We start from the raw sequence: 18,519 nt of genomic DNA on the forward strand, positions 1-18,519 counted from the left end.
TACTGACGCAGCACTCAATGCACATTAAAGGAAATCCAATATCTCGTTGGAAATTTTGCCATTACAGCGAATGTTGAACTCAATATTTTCTTTTTCTTTCGATAACCGCTCTTTCTAAATAGCTTCATTCTTGTGTGGGCGGTTACTTGATGTCATCTTAAGATGGCTATCTTTCTATCTATCGCCATTATAAAAGATGAACATTTCTCCAGTCAGTGTTAGAGGTCATACGAAAATATGTAATGTGGTTGGTGTGCGCAATCTTTAAAAATGACTTTTCTAACAGCGCAATACGTGTTACATGTTGACAACAGTATTTTTCTTTTAATTCGATGATCTCTTAAAGCTGAAAGTGCTTTTAGACTGTTATTAAATAACTCTGAAAAGAAAGAACTGTACAATCATGTTAATAATATTTTGATGGGTTTTCTTATTCAAATGTTAATAAATCTCATTTTCTGTCCTCTTTTAAAGAATTCTAATCCAATACTCGGACTGCTCTTCCTCGCCGATTTTGCTATCTGCACTTTGAATGTAAGTATATTTTCGATTTTCTTCTTTCTTTCAATCGAATTACACGCGAGGTCGTTCAAATATGATGTGTGAGGTCTTGATAAGGAAATTAATTAAAATGGCATTGATATTCTCAGTATGGTTAAATTTAAACTAAAGTAATTTTTAAAATTCGGGGGGTTTAATGACTAAGGTAGTATTGATTGATTTCGCGTGCCTGGAGATTGACGCAACTAGCAGCAACTCTAGAAATTTTTATCTACCTTTCGCCACATTACACGACTAGGTTCGTGATGGTACAGTGTATGGAAATTCATTTCTCTGATGGAACTGGAACTTACCCCGGTCACAATTATCAGCACTTTAACAAAAACTAAATAACACGAGCCATTACCAACCTCATTTGAGCCTGATCTTGCCTTCAGGAACACTTTAATGGTTTTTCCACGATGATTCGAGTGAAATAAAATATTATCACGAAGACAGAGATTAATGATCACATTTCATGTGGGTGTTGACTGGGGCAATATTGTTCAAGTTCCCTGCAACTTTTCTCTGTACTTTATTCATTCGATCACGGGTGGATATAAGTTATTTTTAAGAGGAAGCCGCTGATTAATAATAATATAATTCAAAATAATAGACTTGACCACTTCTCATCTGAGACGAGAAGTTCTTTACAGAGTACTCCGATTAACTTTATATTCGGATTATGGTAAAGCAAAATGTTTTAGCAAAATAATATTTAAATAACGTTGTTGTAACCAAACTGGGAAAGACTTCATTGTATTACAGGAATATGAAAACATTGTTATATAGCGAAATTCGTTTTGCAATGCAACGCAGATTTTGAAAGAAACTCAAAGAAAAGAATTAACTAAACACTAAACAACCCCAAATGTATAATTGTTTCGTTAGATCAAGAGATTTTTAAAAAATAAGAAATTTAAAAAAGAAAAAGAGCACCGCAGTAACGTACATCTTCCTCAGCTGACACTCACTGGCCAAAATATTAGAAAATTTTGAAATTGGCCTCAACAGATAATTAAATGTATGCTATGCAAATGTAAGTTGTCACGTGGTATCAGATAAATACTGTACTCTTTCCTTGGGCTACTTAATCGATCCGGCTATGGGAAAGACAGGTAATCTTTTCTATTTTCAGAAATTCTATTATTGTTGGAACTCGTTCAGAAAGAGCTACAAGTGAGAAAACAAACGAACCCACTGTTATGTCTAAAGAAAAACAAAGGAATCACTAGTGTCTCGAAAGAAACTATCTCAAAAGTATACAATGAGTGGAAATCGACTGGAGAATGTAGCTCTGGAAGAAATGCGGCAGAAATTCGGTACTCCAAGAAAAAGAGACTGCAGGAATTTAAAGCGAATTGTATGTCAGAAAAGAATAGAACAGAATACGAGTACAGTAAATTACTGAAAAATTTTTCTTTCGAAAATATGAAAGATCCCACTTTCTATAACAAATCGAAATATTCCACTGGAGTGGTGCCGCCAACGCCAAGACTGGCCTGGACTGTGGAACAGTGGAAAAAAGAACAGTGCAAGAGTAAGGATGCCATCAACGTTTAGCTTACATAATCTGTTCAAAGCCTTCAACACTTCAATTGGGTTTCTCAGAACAGGTGCCTACTTTCCAGCTGCTGCATTCACAGAACTCAAGTCTCTTTGCAAGAGTATCCTTTTCTCCCTCACTAATCTCGTTGCCCTTCTCTGCACCCTTTCAAACATATCCACATCCTCCCTCAAAAAGTCTTCTAGATCTGTATGAGGTACTCAAGATGCAACCTAACTGTTTCCTTATATGTACAATGGAATAATCACCTATTTCTCCCTTCTGGTAGAATTCCTATATATAAATGATAGCACCATATTAGCTGTTCTAGCAGCCTGTCTGCAAGTTGTTGTTTTTTAGGGTTTTAGGAACAACAGCGACTAAGAGCATATTGCTCCGTGTATACTGTCTGTAAACTGCGTGTGTTCTGTGGTCGATTTTCTGTTTGCTGGACGAAAAACCTGGGTTCCCTCGGAGAAAAACATGCTATCCTGTCCTGAGACCGACTAACTCAGCCACGTTGTGAAAAGGACCTCTAAAAATTCCTCTCGTCATCGACGGGACTCGAACTCAAGTCTTTTCCACCCTGTGTGGGGGAGGACGGCGATTCTACCAACTGTGCTACTCACGAGGGGGCATTTGTCTGCATTGATCACAGAACTTAATGTCGGACTGTACAGTTATCCCTAGGTTTCTTTTTTCTTCAGTTTCTTTAGTATGATACTACTCAAATGGTATGGATTTCTGCTACCCATATGCATCTATCAGCGTTTAACCTCAAGTGCCAGTGGTCAGCTATGTGCCTAATTGCTTTATATCTTGTTTCAGAAGTATGCCCTGATTCTTGTCATTAACCACGCTGCCAACAGATGTATCATCAGCAGACTTAGATATTAAACTTGATATGCTTTAATCAATATCGTCAACAAATATTGAAAACAATAATTGGCCCATCACTGAACCCCGAGGGACTCCATTAATAATATTAGTCCAAGAAGAATGGGAGCCATGTTCCTGCGTGTAAAATTTTCGACTCAAAGATCATATAATTAATGACTCTCTGAAGTTTTATTATTGTTTTCCAGAAAACCCTAATTAGTAAAATTAATCTTCGATGCATAATTCGTATAATTGTTTATGCGCGAAAATAAAATGAAATAAAATAATTCTTAAAAACTAATGCATGAAATTTGGACATTTTGGTTTTTTACTTGCAGATACGCTTAAATTTAAAAAAACAAACCAACACGTTTTCCTATATAATCCTCAGATAGTTATGTGATTAGTAAAGAAATGCCTGATCGACATGACATGATCTCCATTTCATGTCCCATGCAGATCGTGTTCGACTAGAACACAACAGTTTAAACGAGTTTGAAATTATTTTGAAATATGAATAGCTGATGTTTCTCAGATTTCCGGGATTTGAGTTTCATTCACGCTGGCAAATGACCAAAGTATATAATATGCAAAGTCAGTTCCGTTAGTGAGTAGTTTCCTTTGCAGATGGGTCGATGATAATTAGCTCTAGCATAGAATGGACCATACGTGCTGCCAGTGTATTTATGGCTACATTCCTCTTGACATTCGATTATACAAACTATAGTATTAAGGAAATTTAACTCTTGGTGTGCAGAGGTCATTCGGACTCTAAGCAAAGAACTTGGCGTATGTTTATGGTAATGTTAGTACCGCAGAGTACTTTGTATACGAATTGGCTAAGCTAGGGTTAAAGTTATGATTTGACATTCTGTTGGAGGTTATCATAATCGTCAAAGCGTGGTAATAATAGATATGGATTATTCTGTCTTGGCCTGGGTATGTAGTGCAGTGGTTATAAGATAGCAAGGATTTGTTCCTGAAACTAGGGTTTTCTATCCAGAAAATCAAGCAGATTGACCAGAGAACACACGCAATTTATGGACATAACACGTATGGGCAGATGAGTTGGATATACAGATGGGCAGAACAATTTTTCTTTTTTATCCTTTGCCTTTAAAGCACTTTGGATACACACGGTGTTTCATAACATGTGGGATGTACTTTCAGGATCGATTCAGGACCTGGAAACAATAAAAAAAAGTACATATAAGCATGTGTCCGATTTTGAATGGTTTTAGAGCTCTGGCTGTTTGAAATTTATAAAATGGCTGTGGAATATTCAATGCAAAAAAAGTTCATATAAATATGTGTCCGTTCAGAATCGAACACCTCTTTATACGAACTTTTTTTCATTGTGTTCAGGTCCTGATTCGATCCTGAAAGTACGGCTGGCATGTTATGAGCTCCAAAACCATTCAAAATCGGACACATGCTTATATGTACTTTTTTTATTAAAAAAAAAAGCCTTGTGTATTAATGTGGAAATCCGGGTTCAGAATAAAACCGATTTTCTGAGATTATAACAATGGTTTAAAAAAGTAAGTACGCAAAAAATCATATTTTAACAAAAACCTTCATCACAAAACTCCTCTGAAAAAGAATGATTACGACATTATGTTTCTTTGTGACTGTTTTAATTATTTATTTATTTTTAAAATAAATTGAGACTCAGAGACTGCCTATTCATTTCATTTCGGTCTAAGCAATCTGCACAGACATTTCCATTTATTAGTATATATAGATAAGGGAAATTACTTTTCCGTTATATTTGAAAGATTCCTTTCAATTAATGAATCCATTTTATAGAAACCAGTGCCTTCTGAACAAGCGCTGTCTTAGAAGAAAAGAAAAGATGTCAGAAGAAATTGCATTTAGTAATTACATTTCATTTTTAAAAATTACCTTGAAGAATAAAAATAATTTTTAAGTCTAAGTGTTAGTGATTATGATAAAAGAGAATGGTGATATCGATTAATTAAGTAATGCTTTGTCCACAAAAACCAATCAAATAAAAATAGGTTGGTAGAATTGCCGTCCTCCCAACACCGGGTGGAAACGACCTAAGTTCGATTCTCGTCGATGACGTGAGAATTTTTATGGGCCTTTATTCGCAACGTGACTGAGTTAGTCCGTGTCAGGTAAGGGTAGCGTGGTTTTTCCTCCCGGAAACTCGGGTTTTTAGTCCAGAAAACAGAAAATCGATCAGAGAACACATGCAATGTACAGATGATATATATACGGCGCAATATGGCTTTAGTTGCTGAAGCGCCTAAAACCTACAACAAACATAAAAAGATATATACAGTATATTCCAACTCTCTTTGGAAATATTCAATATTGTGCACAGAGAAAGGAGGCGGCCATCTTGAACAGCATCTAGCATAACTAAAATGTATCATCATGGAGATATTTATTTCAAAATTACACTTAGTATTGTTTGCACAGTGAATTTACAGGGGTAGAGTAGCGCAGGTACTCCAGGATCCAAAGCCACAGCGATCCCCGACCACTATTTGTCAAGGATTTACGCGATCTTATTTTTAATTTCTCCATTCCGTATGTTCAGAATATATCCGGTGGTAAATAATTCATATTTAAGGGGTAGAATGCCTAGTCTCCAGACGCTGCAATTTGCAGAACGTATGCCTTTCCTGGTAACAACAACCCTTTGTTCCACTCACCAATCTCTTTGCCCTTCTCTGTACTCGCTCCAGCAGCTCTGCATCCTCCCTAAAATGAGGCCTCCAGACCTGTATGCAGTACTCAAGGTGTGGCCTGATAGGATTCTTCCTCTTGCTCGGATTACTCATCTGAGGGGACATAAATTCAAATTGAGGAAGGACAATTGTAGAATGGATGTGCGGAAATTTACCTTTAGCCATCGGGTGGTTGATAGTTGGAACAAACTTCACTCACACACTAGCAAGACTTTTGTGTATTTATTGGAGGATTGCTTTTTTTCAGCAGCATGTTCGAGAGGTAACATATGAAACCCTACAACAACAACTCTGTTACACTTAGGCCAATCTCTCAGGTTAGCTTGTTAACAACGCCAAAGTCTCTTCTCTGAATGCAGAACAAATTATTCAAGTTATTGTAGGAATATAAAAATTATCTGTATCATTTGAAACTTTTTTTGAAATGCCCTCAATCTTTTCAGGTTTATTGTTTACTTTGTGTGATATCCCAATATCAAGAATACGTAGCCGGCAGAGGAAGACCAGAAGACTATATACATGTTGAGGTAAGCTCAGATGATATTTGCTATTACATTAAATTAGCCCACCCTAGAAATCTGAATATCCCTAAATTAAGTGGTCCTAAAAATCTCTCAGGTTAGCTTGTTAACAGTACCAATCTCATCTGACTTGTAGACCTAATTATTAGAAATTAAAAGTTCACTCACGTGTCACTGTCAATCTTTTTAGGTAAATTTTAATTAAAAAAATGAAGGACTGTTAAAAGAAATAAACTATGTTGAATTAAGAAATAAAACTAATTTTTTTCTAATTTTCTTTTAGTTTTTTCCTCCTTAACTGTCCTATTTCAATTCAATTGAAACTTTTCGGGCAATATTGCACATTAATGAAAATCTTCAGCTACTTCGGCCCTCGTGGGTAGCACAGTTGGTAGGATCGCCGTCCTCCCCTCACCGGGTGGAAAAGAATTGAGTTCGAGTCCCATCGATGACATGAGGAATATTTATGGACCGTTTTCAAAACGTGGCCGAGTTAGTCGGTCTCAGGCGAGGGCGGCATGGTTTTTTCCTCGGATTTTACGTCCGGCAAATAGAAAATCGACCAGAGAACACACACAATTTACAGACAGTATATATGGAGCAATATGGCTTTAGTCGCTGATGCTCCTAAAACTCTACTACAGCGAATAGCTACTTCTACATTTTTCTACCTGCCCGCTGGTGAGAAAAACGTTTCTATTTTGGACGTGTCTGATAGTTTTCGTAAGATGTCGCGCGTGATTATATTCTCGCCAATAAAACACAACAGTCCCACATAATTTAACTTCTCCAGCTGAATGCGAAGGGACCATTTATACCTTCCAGATTCATAATTGAAGTCTTCTAATACATACGCAATGTTGGCCTTGTGAGTCTGCTAATGCTTGTGGTTTAAGAGTTTCATGCAGCCATTACACTACACATTTTTTAGTATGAGGTAATTTATTATCCAATTAATTAAGCTTCGTGCTGGAATGTGAAGAAAAAACCAAATTTCTTATTTGCTGTTCTAAATAAAAGGCCATTATGGTACGGCTAAAAATAAATCACTAATCTAGAATTGCATGCTGTGTTGTAATTCTACGTGATAAATGAAATAATGAAAGATTAGATTATTAAAATGCTTCTTGAGGTAATTAATTTCACTTGTCAAGGTAGGAGAAAAAACCAGAAAGGATTGATTAATAGGCTGGCGGTTTTGTTAAAGTTGAGAATGTTATTTAGTAAAAATAAAGGCTGTTTCGTGATTTTTCCATACCCAGGCATACAGAAAATCAGAATTTATACAATATAATAAGATTAATCTGTGCTTTTGAGGAAATATTAATTGTTATTCAATGCATTATCTCTTAAGTAAGTTTTGATAAGTTTATTGGTGTATTTTCATCTAACTAGAATTCTCCAATTGCTCGGTTTAACTGGCCTTCGTTCCAAGTCCTGACGTCCTTGAATCCTGATTCCGGTGCCACTCGTGAGGAGGGTCATTGTAATAAATATTTAACTGTTCCCACTTTTACCTCTGGGGTAAAACCATCCCCGCAGATAAATGATGAACATGAACTGATTAAGACAAATTCCAAAGGAGCATTCGTAGGTAAGTTAATAGTGCAAATTTGAAAATTATAAAAGTTTAACTTGAAGTATACGATATGAATAATTGGAAGTTACCAACCCACATGTGTATTTGTTCTTGCGATTAAGTTGGAATGTGAAGGATATTTTCCGATTAAAGATACGTTTTGCAAGCTTTCTCCTGAAAACTTTAAAAATATTTAAATGCCAGACATTCAAGGTGATAAGTATGGTGTAAAGTTTAAATTATTAACAGTTTTATACCTGCAAATATCAGAAGCATGAAAACAAAATCCTCCAAAGCAATTTTTATATATTTCTGATACTTTTTAAATGCGGTTGGTCTTTTTTCTTAACTTATGGAAGTTGAATTTAGAACTGTTTACTGTTCTATTAAATAATAATCGTTCTTTCAGTGGTGATAATTGGAAACTGTTTTAATTCCAGAAGATCCAGGCCCAGATTTGCGAACCAACGACTAGATGTTCGCCACTTCAAGAAAGATGAAATAGGTCTGAAAGAGACGCAGAGCGTCAAAGTTGAAAATCTGAATATGATCCGCGTGTTTTCTTTACATGTTCCTTCTGTCTGCAGCATACAACATTCAGGCAAGTCTGAAAGAGAGAGATATGCTAATAATATTCTATTAAACAATTTAAATGTTTGACACATTTTGTGCGTGTATTCAGTGATACTCATCATTTATCTATTGCAGGAAATCGCCTCCCATATCCATCGAACTGCTGAATGATGTTGATGATAATGATGAGGATGGTGCATCAATCCTGAAGACCTGCTACCTGTTGTATGCACTACTTTCTGCTTCAGCAAGCAAAGCAGGAATTATTTAGAATCTCTGCATTTTCCTCCTCTCTTTATCAAAGAGAAGTGCGAACATCGTGCACGAGACAGCACGTGAGAGAGACTAACACATTACTTTAATACGACGGAAGTTCTTGGGCAAGGAAACGTTTAGAAAGAATTTTGGGAAGAACAAATGAAATTTCTTAACTTCTATACCCCAAGTCGTTGTTGTTCATGGGATCAAAATAAATTATAACGAAATGAAATGAACTTTTTTGTCTTACTCGGGTATTTTCTTTAATCATGCAAAAAAGGTCTCCACCTGTCAGAACTGGATTTGAATCCAGACCTTGAAATCCAAAGTGACAAAGCTATGGAGGGCTGTGATGATGCAGTTTCTTATTATTCAGATATCAAATTGGATATCTATCTGGAGCGAATTACAGTTACAGTGCGTTTTAACAATTAACACCTACAAAACCAAAACTCCTCGGAAGGATAGCATAGCTCCATTTCACTGTTTTTTTCCATTTCATCGATCCAAATAATGATAAAGCCTTTCCAAAGAAGTAGTTCGTTATTTGATATAACTCACAATCACTTTTATCTTTCTTTTCACCACGTTTCTTGGACAGCCCTCACAATTGCTTCAAACCGTCTTCTTGAGAAAATTTAAAGGTGGCTAAGAACACGCTTGTTTGCTTTCCGTATATGACTGAAGTCTGTTTACTGGAAATAACCCAGTTAAGGTGGCGATATATGTATGGTTACAAAAATCGAACGAGGCACGTGATGGCTATAAATCAGTTTTGCTTCGGGGTCGGAACATTTTCAATAGGATTCCTTACGAGACGAGTCACTGCAAACACAATAAACGAGTTCAGCCTACGACTGTAGGTGAGGTCTCGGTATTGATAAAGAGCTCATTTTATCCCATTCAAAAAGGTGCAGCTATCAATTTCAAACCAACAAAAAGGGTATCGACGTGTTACACTATCTCAAAATAATCCAGATGATTGGATGCAATGCAGAAATTCCGAGCAATGACCAAACACCTAGTTTGTTAACAGATAATAATCTTAAAACATTGAATAAATAGTATCCGGTGCGATGAAATGCCGCCCTGCGATCCACTAAGCAGTATCTCACATCACTTTTTTTAAAAGTTGGAATCCATGAATTTAGAAATAAGCCTTCGTGTACTTGGCAGTTCTGTTGTTGTGCGGTTTTTTTTTTAAACGCATAAGTAATTTAAGTCATATTGCATGTGTTCTGTGGTCGATTTGCTATTTGCTGGCTACCCTCGTCTGAGACCCACTAACTCAGCCACGTTGTGAAAAAGGTCTATAAAAATTCCTCATCTCATCGTCGGGATTCGAACTCGGGTCTTTTCCACCCGGTATGGGAAGGACGGCGATTTGATTAACTGCGCTACCCGAGAGGGCTTGGCGATTCACTTTCCACTACTACGGATCTATGAACACATTGTTTGCTATTGAAATTGCTCCATCTAAAAGGAATGGAAGGATATACTAAAAAATCTGCATGCATAATTGGGACGTATATGGACGTTTACAATTAGTAAGGAAACTGATCAGCGCAGTATCCTGATAGGAATTTAAAGGTGGGCGAATAGACGCATAAGAGCGTCCAATGTCGTTAATACGCGTAAGGCGCCATTATGTACAGCTGATTGAATTTGAAAGGAGGGATCATTGGGATGTCAGAAGCTGGATAGTCATCACGGAAAATCGCCGTTCGTGTGGACTGTGATGCACGAACGGTTGGACGCTATTGGAGAGAGTGGGTACAGGAAGGTACTCGGACACGTCCGTTTGCAGGGCACTGGTGGCATCTGAAGAACGGAAGGATTGCCGTCTATAGTGACGAATCAGATTTCTTTTTGGAATCCATTGATGGGCATCTTTAGACAAGCAGGGAAAGAGGTAATCCAGTCTACATCAGATTGGTTGATTGGGGATTTATTTGGCGCATCAGCATCTATGGCCATAGTGCGCCATCTGCATCAGAGAGCGGTATATTGCACCAACACCCGGAATTATGGTATGTACAGCCATCGGTTGCAAATAGCTGTTCACCTCTGGTCATTATTGATGGCACTCTCCATCCCAAAAAAAATTTTCCAGCAGGAAAATTCCCTTCCATATACAGCTCTCATATCTCGATAGTGCCTTCGTAATACAGACGTATATTCATATTAGGTGGGACAATTTCAGTGACCAACAGTGTATACTGCCCATGAGCCAAAGTTGGTTTGTTTCTTATAAAGGGAAAAAGCGAACTGCCTCCTACCGAAGTGTCGAGATGAACTTCTTTCTCTTTTGCTCACTAGCAGACTTAGAGTTCAAACTTATTCATCCGTATGGAAACTTAATTGGCCCTTGCTCTTTCTTACATCGAAGCAGCGTAATATTTCAGTTAATTCAGACTTTAATTAGAGAAATTTGCAATTACGATGAGGGGGTGGCAGTGAACGTACAAATCTATAGGAAAAGTGTTGCAATCTCTTCGTAGCTTTTGTTCGTGTAATTATTTTAGCATCAGCAGTTAATTACTTAGACCTGAAAAATGACAGAGAAAAGTAGCTGAGAAAGATGAGACGGAGGGTAAGAAGATTTAAGCAAGAGAAAAGAAACAATTGCGGTGCGGTTGGTAAGGTTGTTAAGCAAGCGATGGAATAAATGGGAAAAAAATTAAAATTAAAATTAAACCGTAAAGATTATAAGTAAAAAAAAAAGGAAAGACACCTTAATTAAGGAATAACTATTGGGCGCCATAATTAAGTCTTGCTCTCGTAAAGGAGCCCCAGACGATCAAATTTCTGATACGATTTACTAATTGCATTCTCTCTCTCTTTTTTTATTTATTTATTTTTTTAATTTTCGTTCAAATAGTGATAAACGCTAAATAATACTAACATCAGTTGCCGTACATTGACGCAAGGTTTGTTATAATATTCCCGATTTAATAGTTCATTGAACCGAAATCAGTATATAAAGCTTAAAGATGCAAGTGGTAGCTCCTATAATGCGTCTGTTACTGGGGGGAGAATTTATACGAGGGTGGATCAAATGAGACATTTATAAAGTCTACATTTAAATGACGCACCATCATAGAAATAAATGAGACTGGTACTATTGCTTCTGCTAAGAAACACGCCAATTTCTATGTCCTGTATGTGTGGAGAGAGTGGCAGTAGCGTCAAAACGAAAAACATGGTGTTCACAGTGACGAGTGCGTCTAGGCTGGCTAACTCAGTGTTATTCAATTTTTTACAGCAGAGAGCGTCTCGTCAGAAGAAATTCCCTGGTATATGGAAAAGGTGTACGTCGATAACTGTCCTACACATAGTATATAATGGATAAATTGTTATCGCGAAGGGTAATAAGCTCATACAGCATTGACAGAAAATTTCGCAGATAACGTCAGGGCGGATCGGTGAAGAACAGTTGATATGTCCCATTATCCATGACAGATTCACACACCTAATGTAACAGACCAGATATGATATATTGACGCCTCGTGACCATAACTACCTCCCTACAAATACTAATCGACTCAACGTACGTATAGTATACACTGTATAATTGCGTAGCCTATAACTGCTATATATATATGTATATGTTACTATTCTGAAGTATGCTAATAATTAAACTAATGTTTCTCCAGTTTTACATATGCATTTTGTCTTAAACAGTGTAAAATGTTTAACTTCTTTTTTGTACACGAGTGTAATATACAGCAGCTGTTTTAAAAGGACATTATTATCAGCTTTAATTGCATATTTTACTTATATATATACATAATCATTTGTTAAAGCTCTTAAAGATGTTTCGTTGAATGTACAGAAAAACCAGTCGTTAAAAAAAGGATGCGTATCTGCTGGAAGAACGAGCCCGATTTAAAATTGATTTGGACAGTGCAATGTTTATTTCTGTCTAAAATCGATTGCTGGCGTTGTAAGTGATGCTTAGGATGGCGTCCCATATCCCAAAGCAGAATCTGCTTATTAGATCGACTGTCATTTCGAATTTTAAGAATTCCGCATCAGATTCTCGAAATTTGCTTACAGAGTTCACACTGATTGCTTCGCCAATGGAATAAAAGGTCCTGCTTTGGGCACTTATTGAACGAATGCATCAAAATAATTTCCGGGTGGAACCAAAATAGCTTAAATGTGTTGTAATTTCAACCAATACGGCAGCAGCTTGCTGAAGAGGCCGGATGAACTGGAACTACACGGAATATCGATGTTTAAAATGGAAATGTTTTTAGATATCAGGACTTGAATTCATTTCCTATTTTGCAAAGGAAAAGATAGTCTTTTCTATTCACAGAGACGACTCGGTGTTGCACTACAAAAGCTTGTCTTATAAGAAAGTAGAATGTTATTTAATAGTAACGTGAGAGCACTATAGTTTGAAAACTCTGGTCTGTAAGATCTGGTACTAGACAAAGATGTCTATTCTAGGGTTAGTGGGATGCAATATTTAAGATAACGAAATTCTGCTTTAAATTTAGACTGACTGCCTCCACTACGTTGGGAGGCAACTTATTGCAGTGTTCTACCAGCTGCTGCATGGGTGAACTTCGTGACATCCAATCTGCTGCTATTCCCTGAGATTTTATCTTCGTGTCCCCTAGTTCGCGCGTCATTCTTCATTCAATTTATCCAATCCCTTCAATTTATTCAATCCCATACACCGCTGACCTGAATGTAATATTCCAAATGTGGTCTACCATCGCTTTGTAAAGAGGGATAATGACCTCTTTCACCCTACCAGCAAAGACCCTAAAAATCATTAGACAGGACACCATTTACAACTCTGATATTACATATCTGCACTTTAGTAAGGACTTGTAAAGAACTTGGAATCTAACTTATATGACAACCACGACAGGTTATATAAGTTAGTGCAGGTCGGGATAACAGGAAAAATCCATCAGTAGTTAGAGGTTGGTTGAATACAAGAAACAGAGGGCAGTCACAATTAGGTTATTGTTCAGAGTGAACTGTAGTAGAAAGCGAGAACTCTCAGCGATCGGTGGTTAACGATCAAAACTAGGCTATTCTTCTTCAAAAGGATTTGGACCGACTGGGAGCATGGGAAGAAAAATGGCAGCTAAAGTTTAACGCTACCAAATGCAAGGTATTTCACTCAGTGAACAGAAATTCAGGATTAGTTTAAAGATTGGAAAAGAGGAATTAAATGTTTGATGCGGTGTAAGCAGGAGGCAGAAAAAGCACTTGGTGTTCAATGATTATTCTTCTCTGTAAAACAATAGCGCGATGTCCATGCTTGGAACTTTGTATCCGGGTCTGGAGGCTGCTTGTAACGAAAGATTTAGAACTTCTGGAGAAGGTGCAAAGATGAGCAACAAACTTGGTGAAGACGGAAAGAATTATCCTTATAAGGAACAACTTAGAAGATGTCTACAGAGCTTACAGTATGAGAGCTTAGGAATACACTATATACACTTTGGGGGGGGAGGAGATTTCATTGCAGTATTTGAGTCTCTGAGGGATTAATAAAATAAACGAAGGAGGAATATTCTCACTGGTGAGTGAGACAAGAACCAGAGGTCACAAATATGAAATCTTAGTATGAAAACTTGCCTCCTTGCCATTTTAATACTAATACTAACAAACAGACCATGTTTATTTGAAAATGGGTTTTTCGAATAAATATTTCATTCAACAGTAAATTATTTGCAACTGCGCTATTTTATATTTATTTTTCAGTATTCTGCCAAATACAGAATGTTTCAAATGGCGCATAAAAAAATTACATTTCAGACATTTTGAATAACAGATCTTTCAAAGAAAGATATTTCACGATGATATTTAATATTTTTTTTTCTATCGCTTGGGAAATCTTCCTGGTTGCGAAGAGAGAAATCAAGTTACACTAAAATATCAGACACGGCTTCACATAAATAAAGCCATTAGAAAGAGGCACTAAACCCAAATATCTGCATCTTTTGTAGCCATTGAATGGATTACAAACATATCGAGATAACTGCTCTTGGAAACGTTCCATGGTCATAAACCTCGGGACTTTAACCATACAACATTATATGAATCAGTCGGAGGAATGAGACAGTATGACAAATACCTTTGGAATACGCTCGCTCTTTCTGGCGTCTTAACAAAATTTAAAGAATAAATATTGCATTAAAACCCTCGCTTTTTTTCAGAAATAAAATTAATCAAAGTCCTTTTGACACTTCGAAATATTTATATTTGTAAAGGCACTTCCTTTTTTGAATCCTAAATTTGTTCACTAACTTCATTTCTTTAGGGGAAAACCGACATAACTTATAAAGGCGAAATATTTATCAGTAAAAATAATTATTATTTAATACTAGTATACGTAATAAACAAATCCACGACCCTTGGATTTCTGGAAGTTATTTAGAAATTCTTTTAAAGTTCCTTAGAATTTAAAATTAACTAAACGTGGCGAAATTTATCATCCAAAGATCCGGCTGGTTTGTGCCAGCTAACCACCATTGCTCGAAAATAAAGGATAGTTTGTGACTGATGAGGACCTGATCGAACAGCAATTACTTCTTTCCCGATATGGGATTACCATGCAGTGAATGAAAGTGTTCTTGTTTTTCCTTCAGGCTTTGAAGAATGTTAGCCCAAGCTCTGTAACTACAGTCTAACGAACCAAGTTCTACCGTTAAATTTTATGATATGGATCGCAGCCAATTTGTGTCTTGCTAGTCCTCAGCCGGTAGTTGTTAACCTTCCGTAACAGACACAATTAAGCAATATACTCGATGATGGAAAGTCTTTTTGTATTATAAAAACGACTGTACGTCAGTTTGGTGACTTGGCTATAAATATCCTTCTCCGAGCTCATCTTTTTTATTGAATTCGCATAAAAACTCATCTTTTATCGAATAACTAATCGCTTCTTCAGACCTAAATTGAATACGGTCAGACAAATCGCATCAATTAACCTTTCCTTTGTTCCTTAGTGATCTCCATACAAATATATAATTTTTTCATGTCTGTGCCATTTGAACCGTGTGCGCACGCTGATTCTCATTGATTCTGCTGTTTATCAGGCAGTGGTTTTATGAAGGTCTAAGAGCGAGAACCAATACCAGAATAGTTTCTGTAAGATGATTGATTGTGTGTTCTAAAATAACCAGAATCAGTCCGTATTTGAGTTATACATTAGCAATTAATGACTTCTCCTTTTCACATGAATGAGTTGAAGAAATATATCGTGCATCTGCGCAGGATTTTCTGCAGATACACAATAAATTCAGAGCTCCTAAAATTAGAAATCGTTCTTCTTTTTAGGGAGAAAAATGGTCCTCCCCCCCAAAAAAAATAATTCCTGTCTAACATCGAGCAGTTTGTCTCCACTCTGGTTTTGTGTTCTGAATAAATTTCAGAATGGAATGAACGAAAGATGGATTATTTTATGTTTCTCCGTGGAAATAAAAACTCATATTTTAGACAAATATATTCTTGGAATTTGCGGTTTCACATGTTGAGGAATGCGTAGCGGTAGTACAAAGAGTAGTCTCCGTGGAGAAGTGCACAGCCAACTGCAGACAGGAGCATCTGCACAGCACGAAATATGTAAATTATGTAGGCGGTTGAAAGATGGATTACACATCGAGAAGAAAAATGTCAAAGCCAAAATCGATGAAGCGGAGATTTTAGAGGAGACTGGTTTCTGCAGAGCTTGAAGGAGAGTTACATCATTCTATTTAAGTAGCAGAGTAATGCATAAAACTAATAACATACAAGAAATATATCAATATTGTTAAAAGTGGGCCGTGTGTCTAAGATTGTTCGACCGTAAGCTAGCGATTTCGGAGGGAGAGAAGGGATGCTAAGAGGATAAAAGATTAAGAGCCCATGTTTGTGTATCTTTAATACGGATGAGTCAGCCATGATTGAAATATAGTGTAAAGTCGGTTATTCGAACTAACTGCAGACTGGCCAGTTCGGATTATATTTTCTCAGAAAAAAATTACGACTCAATATTAAAATCTATTCACAACTTTAAAGAACAGGCTCTAGTCTGTGTAAGAACTCAATTAACGTCGCTTTACTTAAAGCACATTTTTAAAGACTAAAAGAACTAACCAAAAAGGCAAACACGGTATTTGTGTCATCATACTGAATGCATTACTATGAACTGAGTTATCGTAAGAGTAAAATTTCTCCTTTTGCAAGCTTCACACAAATAAAATTCCGAACATCAACAAATACTTTTGAAGAAAAAATTAACAGCCTCATGAAACAGATTCTGTATAGAACGACTCAGATTGAACTTTTGTAATTTTGGGGTCGAAAGCCGAAGTTTGCCATCGTTCAATATAGAACTGCAGGTCTGAAGAGCTATAAGCGTTATATCTTATCGCCTGCGAAGGTAAAATTCCAAAACCTAAAGAAAGCGCATCTTTATCGCGGGAGAGCTATTTTTCAGTTTTGCCATAATGCTAAGTCACTCACCGATTTAATATTAATCATAACCTTTTGCTAAAGGCTGTGAAAGTTCCACAATGTTTTCCTCTAAGTATAACTGGTATTATTCAAACTGGAACATAAATTGATGAGCCTCTACCGTCCTGCCTCATTTAATCAGATAAAACAAAGGAAACTTCCACCAAGCACTGGCGATTAGTTTTCAGTTCATTCATCCATCTCTCTAAAATCAAAAACAAATCCCTTTTTAACTATTGTTAAGTGAATGGCATTCATTTCTTTTGTTTGTTCCTCTCGAGAAAGTTACAGGATGAAAAACCGTTTATCTGCTACAGGAATAATAAACAACTTTTTTTGTAGAAAACTCGGGAAAGCTGTACGCTGTCTCTACAACACTCCGAGACATACGCTGAAGTCATTAGACTGTTACGTCTTGGATAAAAGAACTCGCGCACTTTGTATAATTGGCATAATAGTCTCATGTCTACCACCATTTAGTTGTTGAAATTTCATTAAAATCTACTTAAGCTCTCCACGGGAACAGCTGGAACTCTGCCAGTTAGAAAACTTAGCTTGATTCTCCTTGGGATGTTAAAAAGCACCACTCAGCTTTAAGAAGTGAAACGGCTTAAGTGTACTGATGTATTGGAACAAGTGCCACAGAGGATAGTCGAGGTACTTTCTGGTAGCTACTCAAGGGATAATATATGCCGGTGTTCTGAAGTTGAGTTACAACCGTGTTTTGATAGCAGTACGTTACAGCACATTACAGTTCACGGTGCATTATTCCTAGATCTCAAGGGATAACAAAATGAAAGTTTCCTGTAATTATTTAAAACTATTAGTCAGAATGCTATCTAAGTACCGTAACATGCAAATAAAGAGGGCTATAAAAGTGTACATTATAACAGCAAAAGCAGTTTTCTCTTTTCAAGGTTTTCCCCCGGGAAACTCAGGTTCTACTCCAGCAAAACAGACAAATCAACCAGAGAATACGCAGTTTATAAACATAATACACATGGGCTCGATGTTCAATGTTGGGTGGCCCTAATAAGATAGTTTAAAAAAAAAAATTCACATACTTCGCTTTGGACACCAACGCTGCACCTATGTTGCATCTCTAGCACGTTTATGCAAAGCGTATGTATAATCGAAATCAGTTTACCTTCTTTTCCATGCTCCTACGTTTCATTTAACCAGAAGAGAATTTTATTCTGTGGAGTTTTCTTTTTTCTTTAAGTAGCTGTCACGACGATAAATAAGTCTTAACCGTGACGTATTCAACCATTAAGACTTTTAATTAATGGAATTGATCGAAGTCTTAACGGTTGAACATTATCATCCTTTTATATTGACATGCTAGCCCAAATATGACAGGCCATAAATCCAATTCAACTGCCACTTTACTCATAACAATGGTGTCCAAATCGCTTTAAGATTAAAAACACCGCAGAA

The 18,519-nt window shown here is 36.7% G+C and overlaps 1 protein-coding gene across 2 annotated transcripts in view; it reads left to right on the forward strand.

The window, feature by feature from the left end:
* The window catches only part of LOC150080741 (uncharacterized), a 45,505-nt gene extending 37,066 nt beyond the window's left edge, over positions 1-8,439 (forward strand). For both annotated transcript variants that reach the window (XM_090381543.1, XM_090381544.1), the window contains exons 5-8: positions 475-534; positions 6,129-6,212; positions 7,602-7,800; positions 8,226-8,439. In XM_090381543.1, the coding sequence (XP_090237669.1) occupies positions 475-534; positions 6,129-6,212; positions 7,602-7,800; positions 8,226-8,260 (378 nt within the window). In that variant the 3' untranslated portion in view covers positions 8,261-8,439. The remainder of the gene's footprint in view (positions 1-474; positions 535-6,128; positions 6,213-7,601; positions 7,801-8,225) is intronic.
* The last annotated feature ends 10,080 nt before the right edge of the window (positions 8,440-18,519 follow it).

Source organism: Mastigoproctus giganteus, chromosome 9 (genome assembly GCF_048544385.1).
Source record: "Mastigoproctus giganteus isolate SK-2022 chromosome 9, ASM4854438v1, whole genome shotgun sequence".
Lineage (NCBI taxonomy): Eukaryota > Metazoa > Arthropoda > Arachnida > Uropygi > Thelyphonidae > Mastigoproctus > Mastigoproctus giganteus.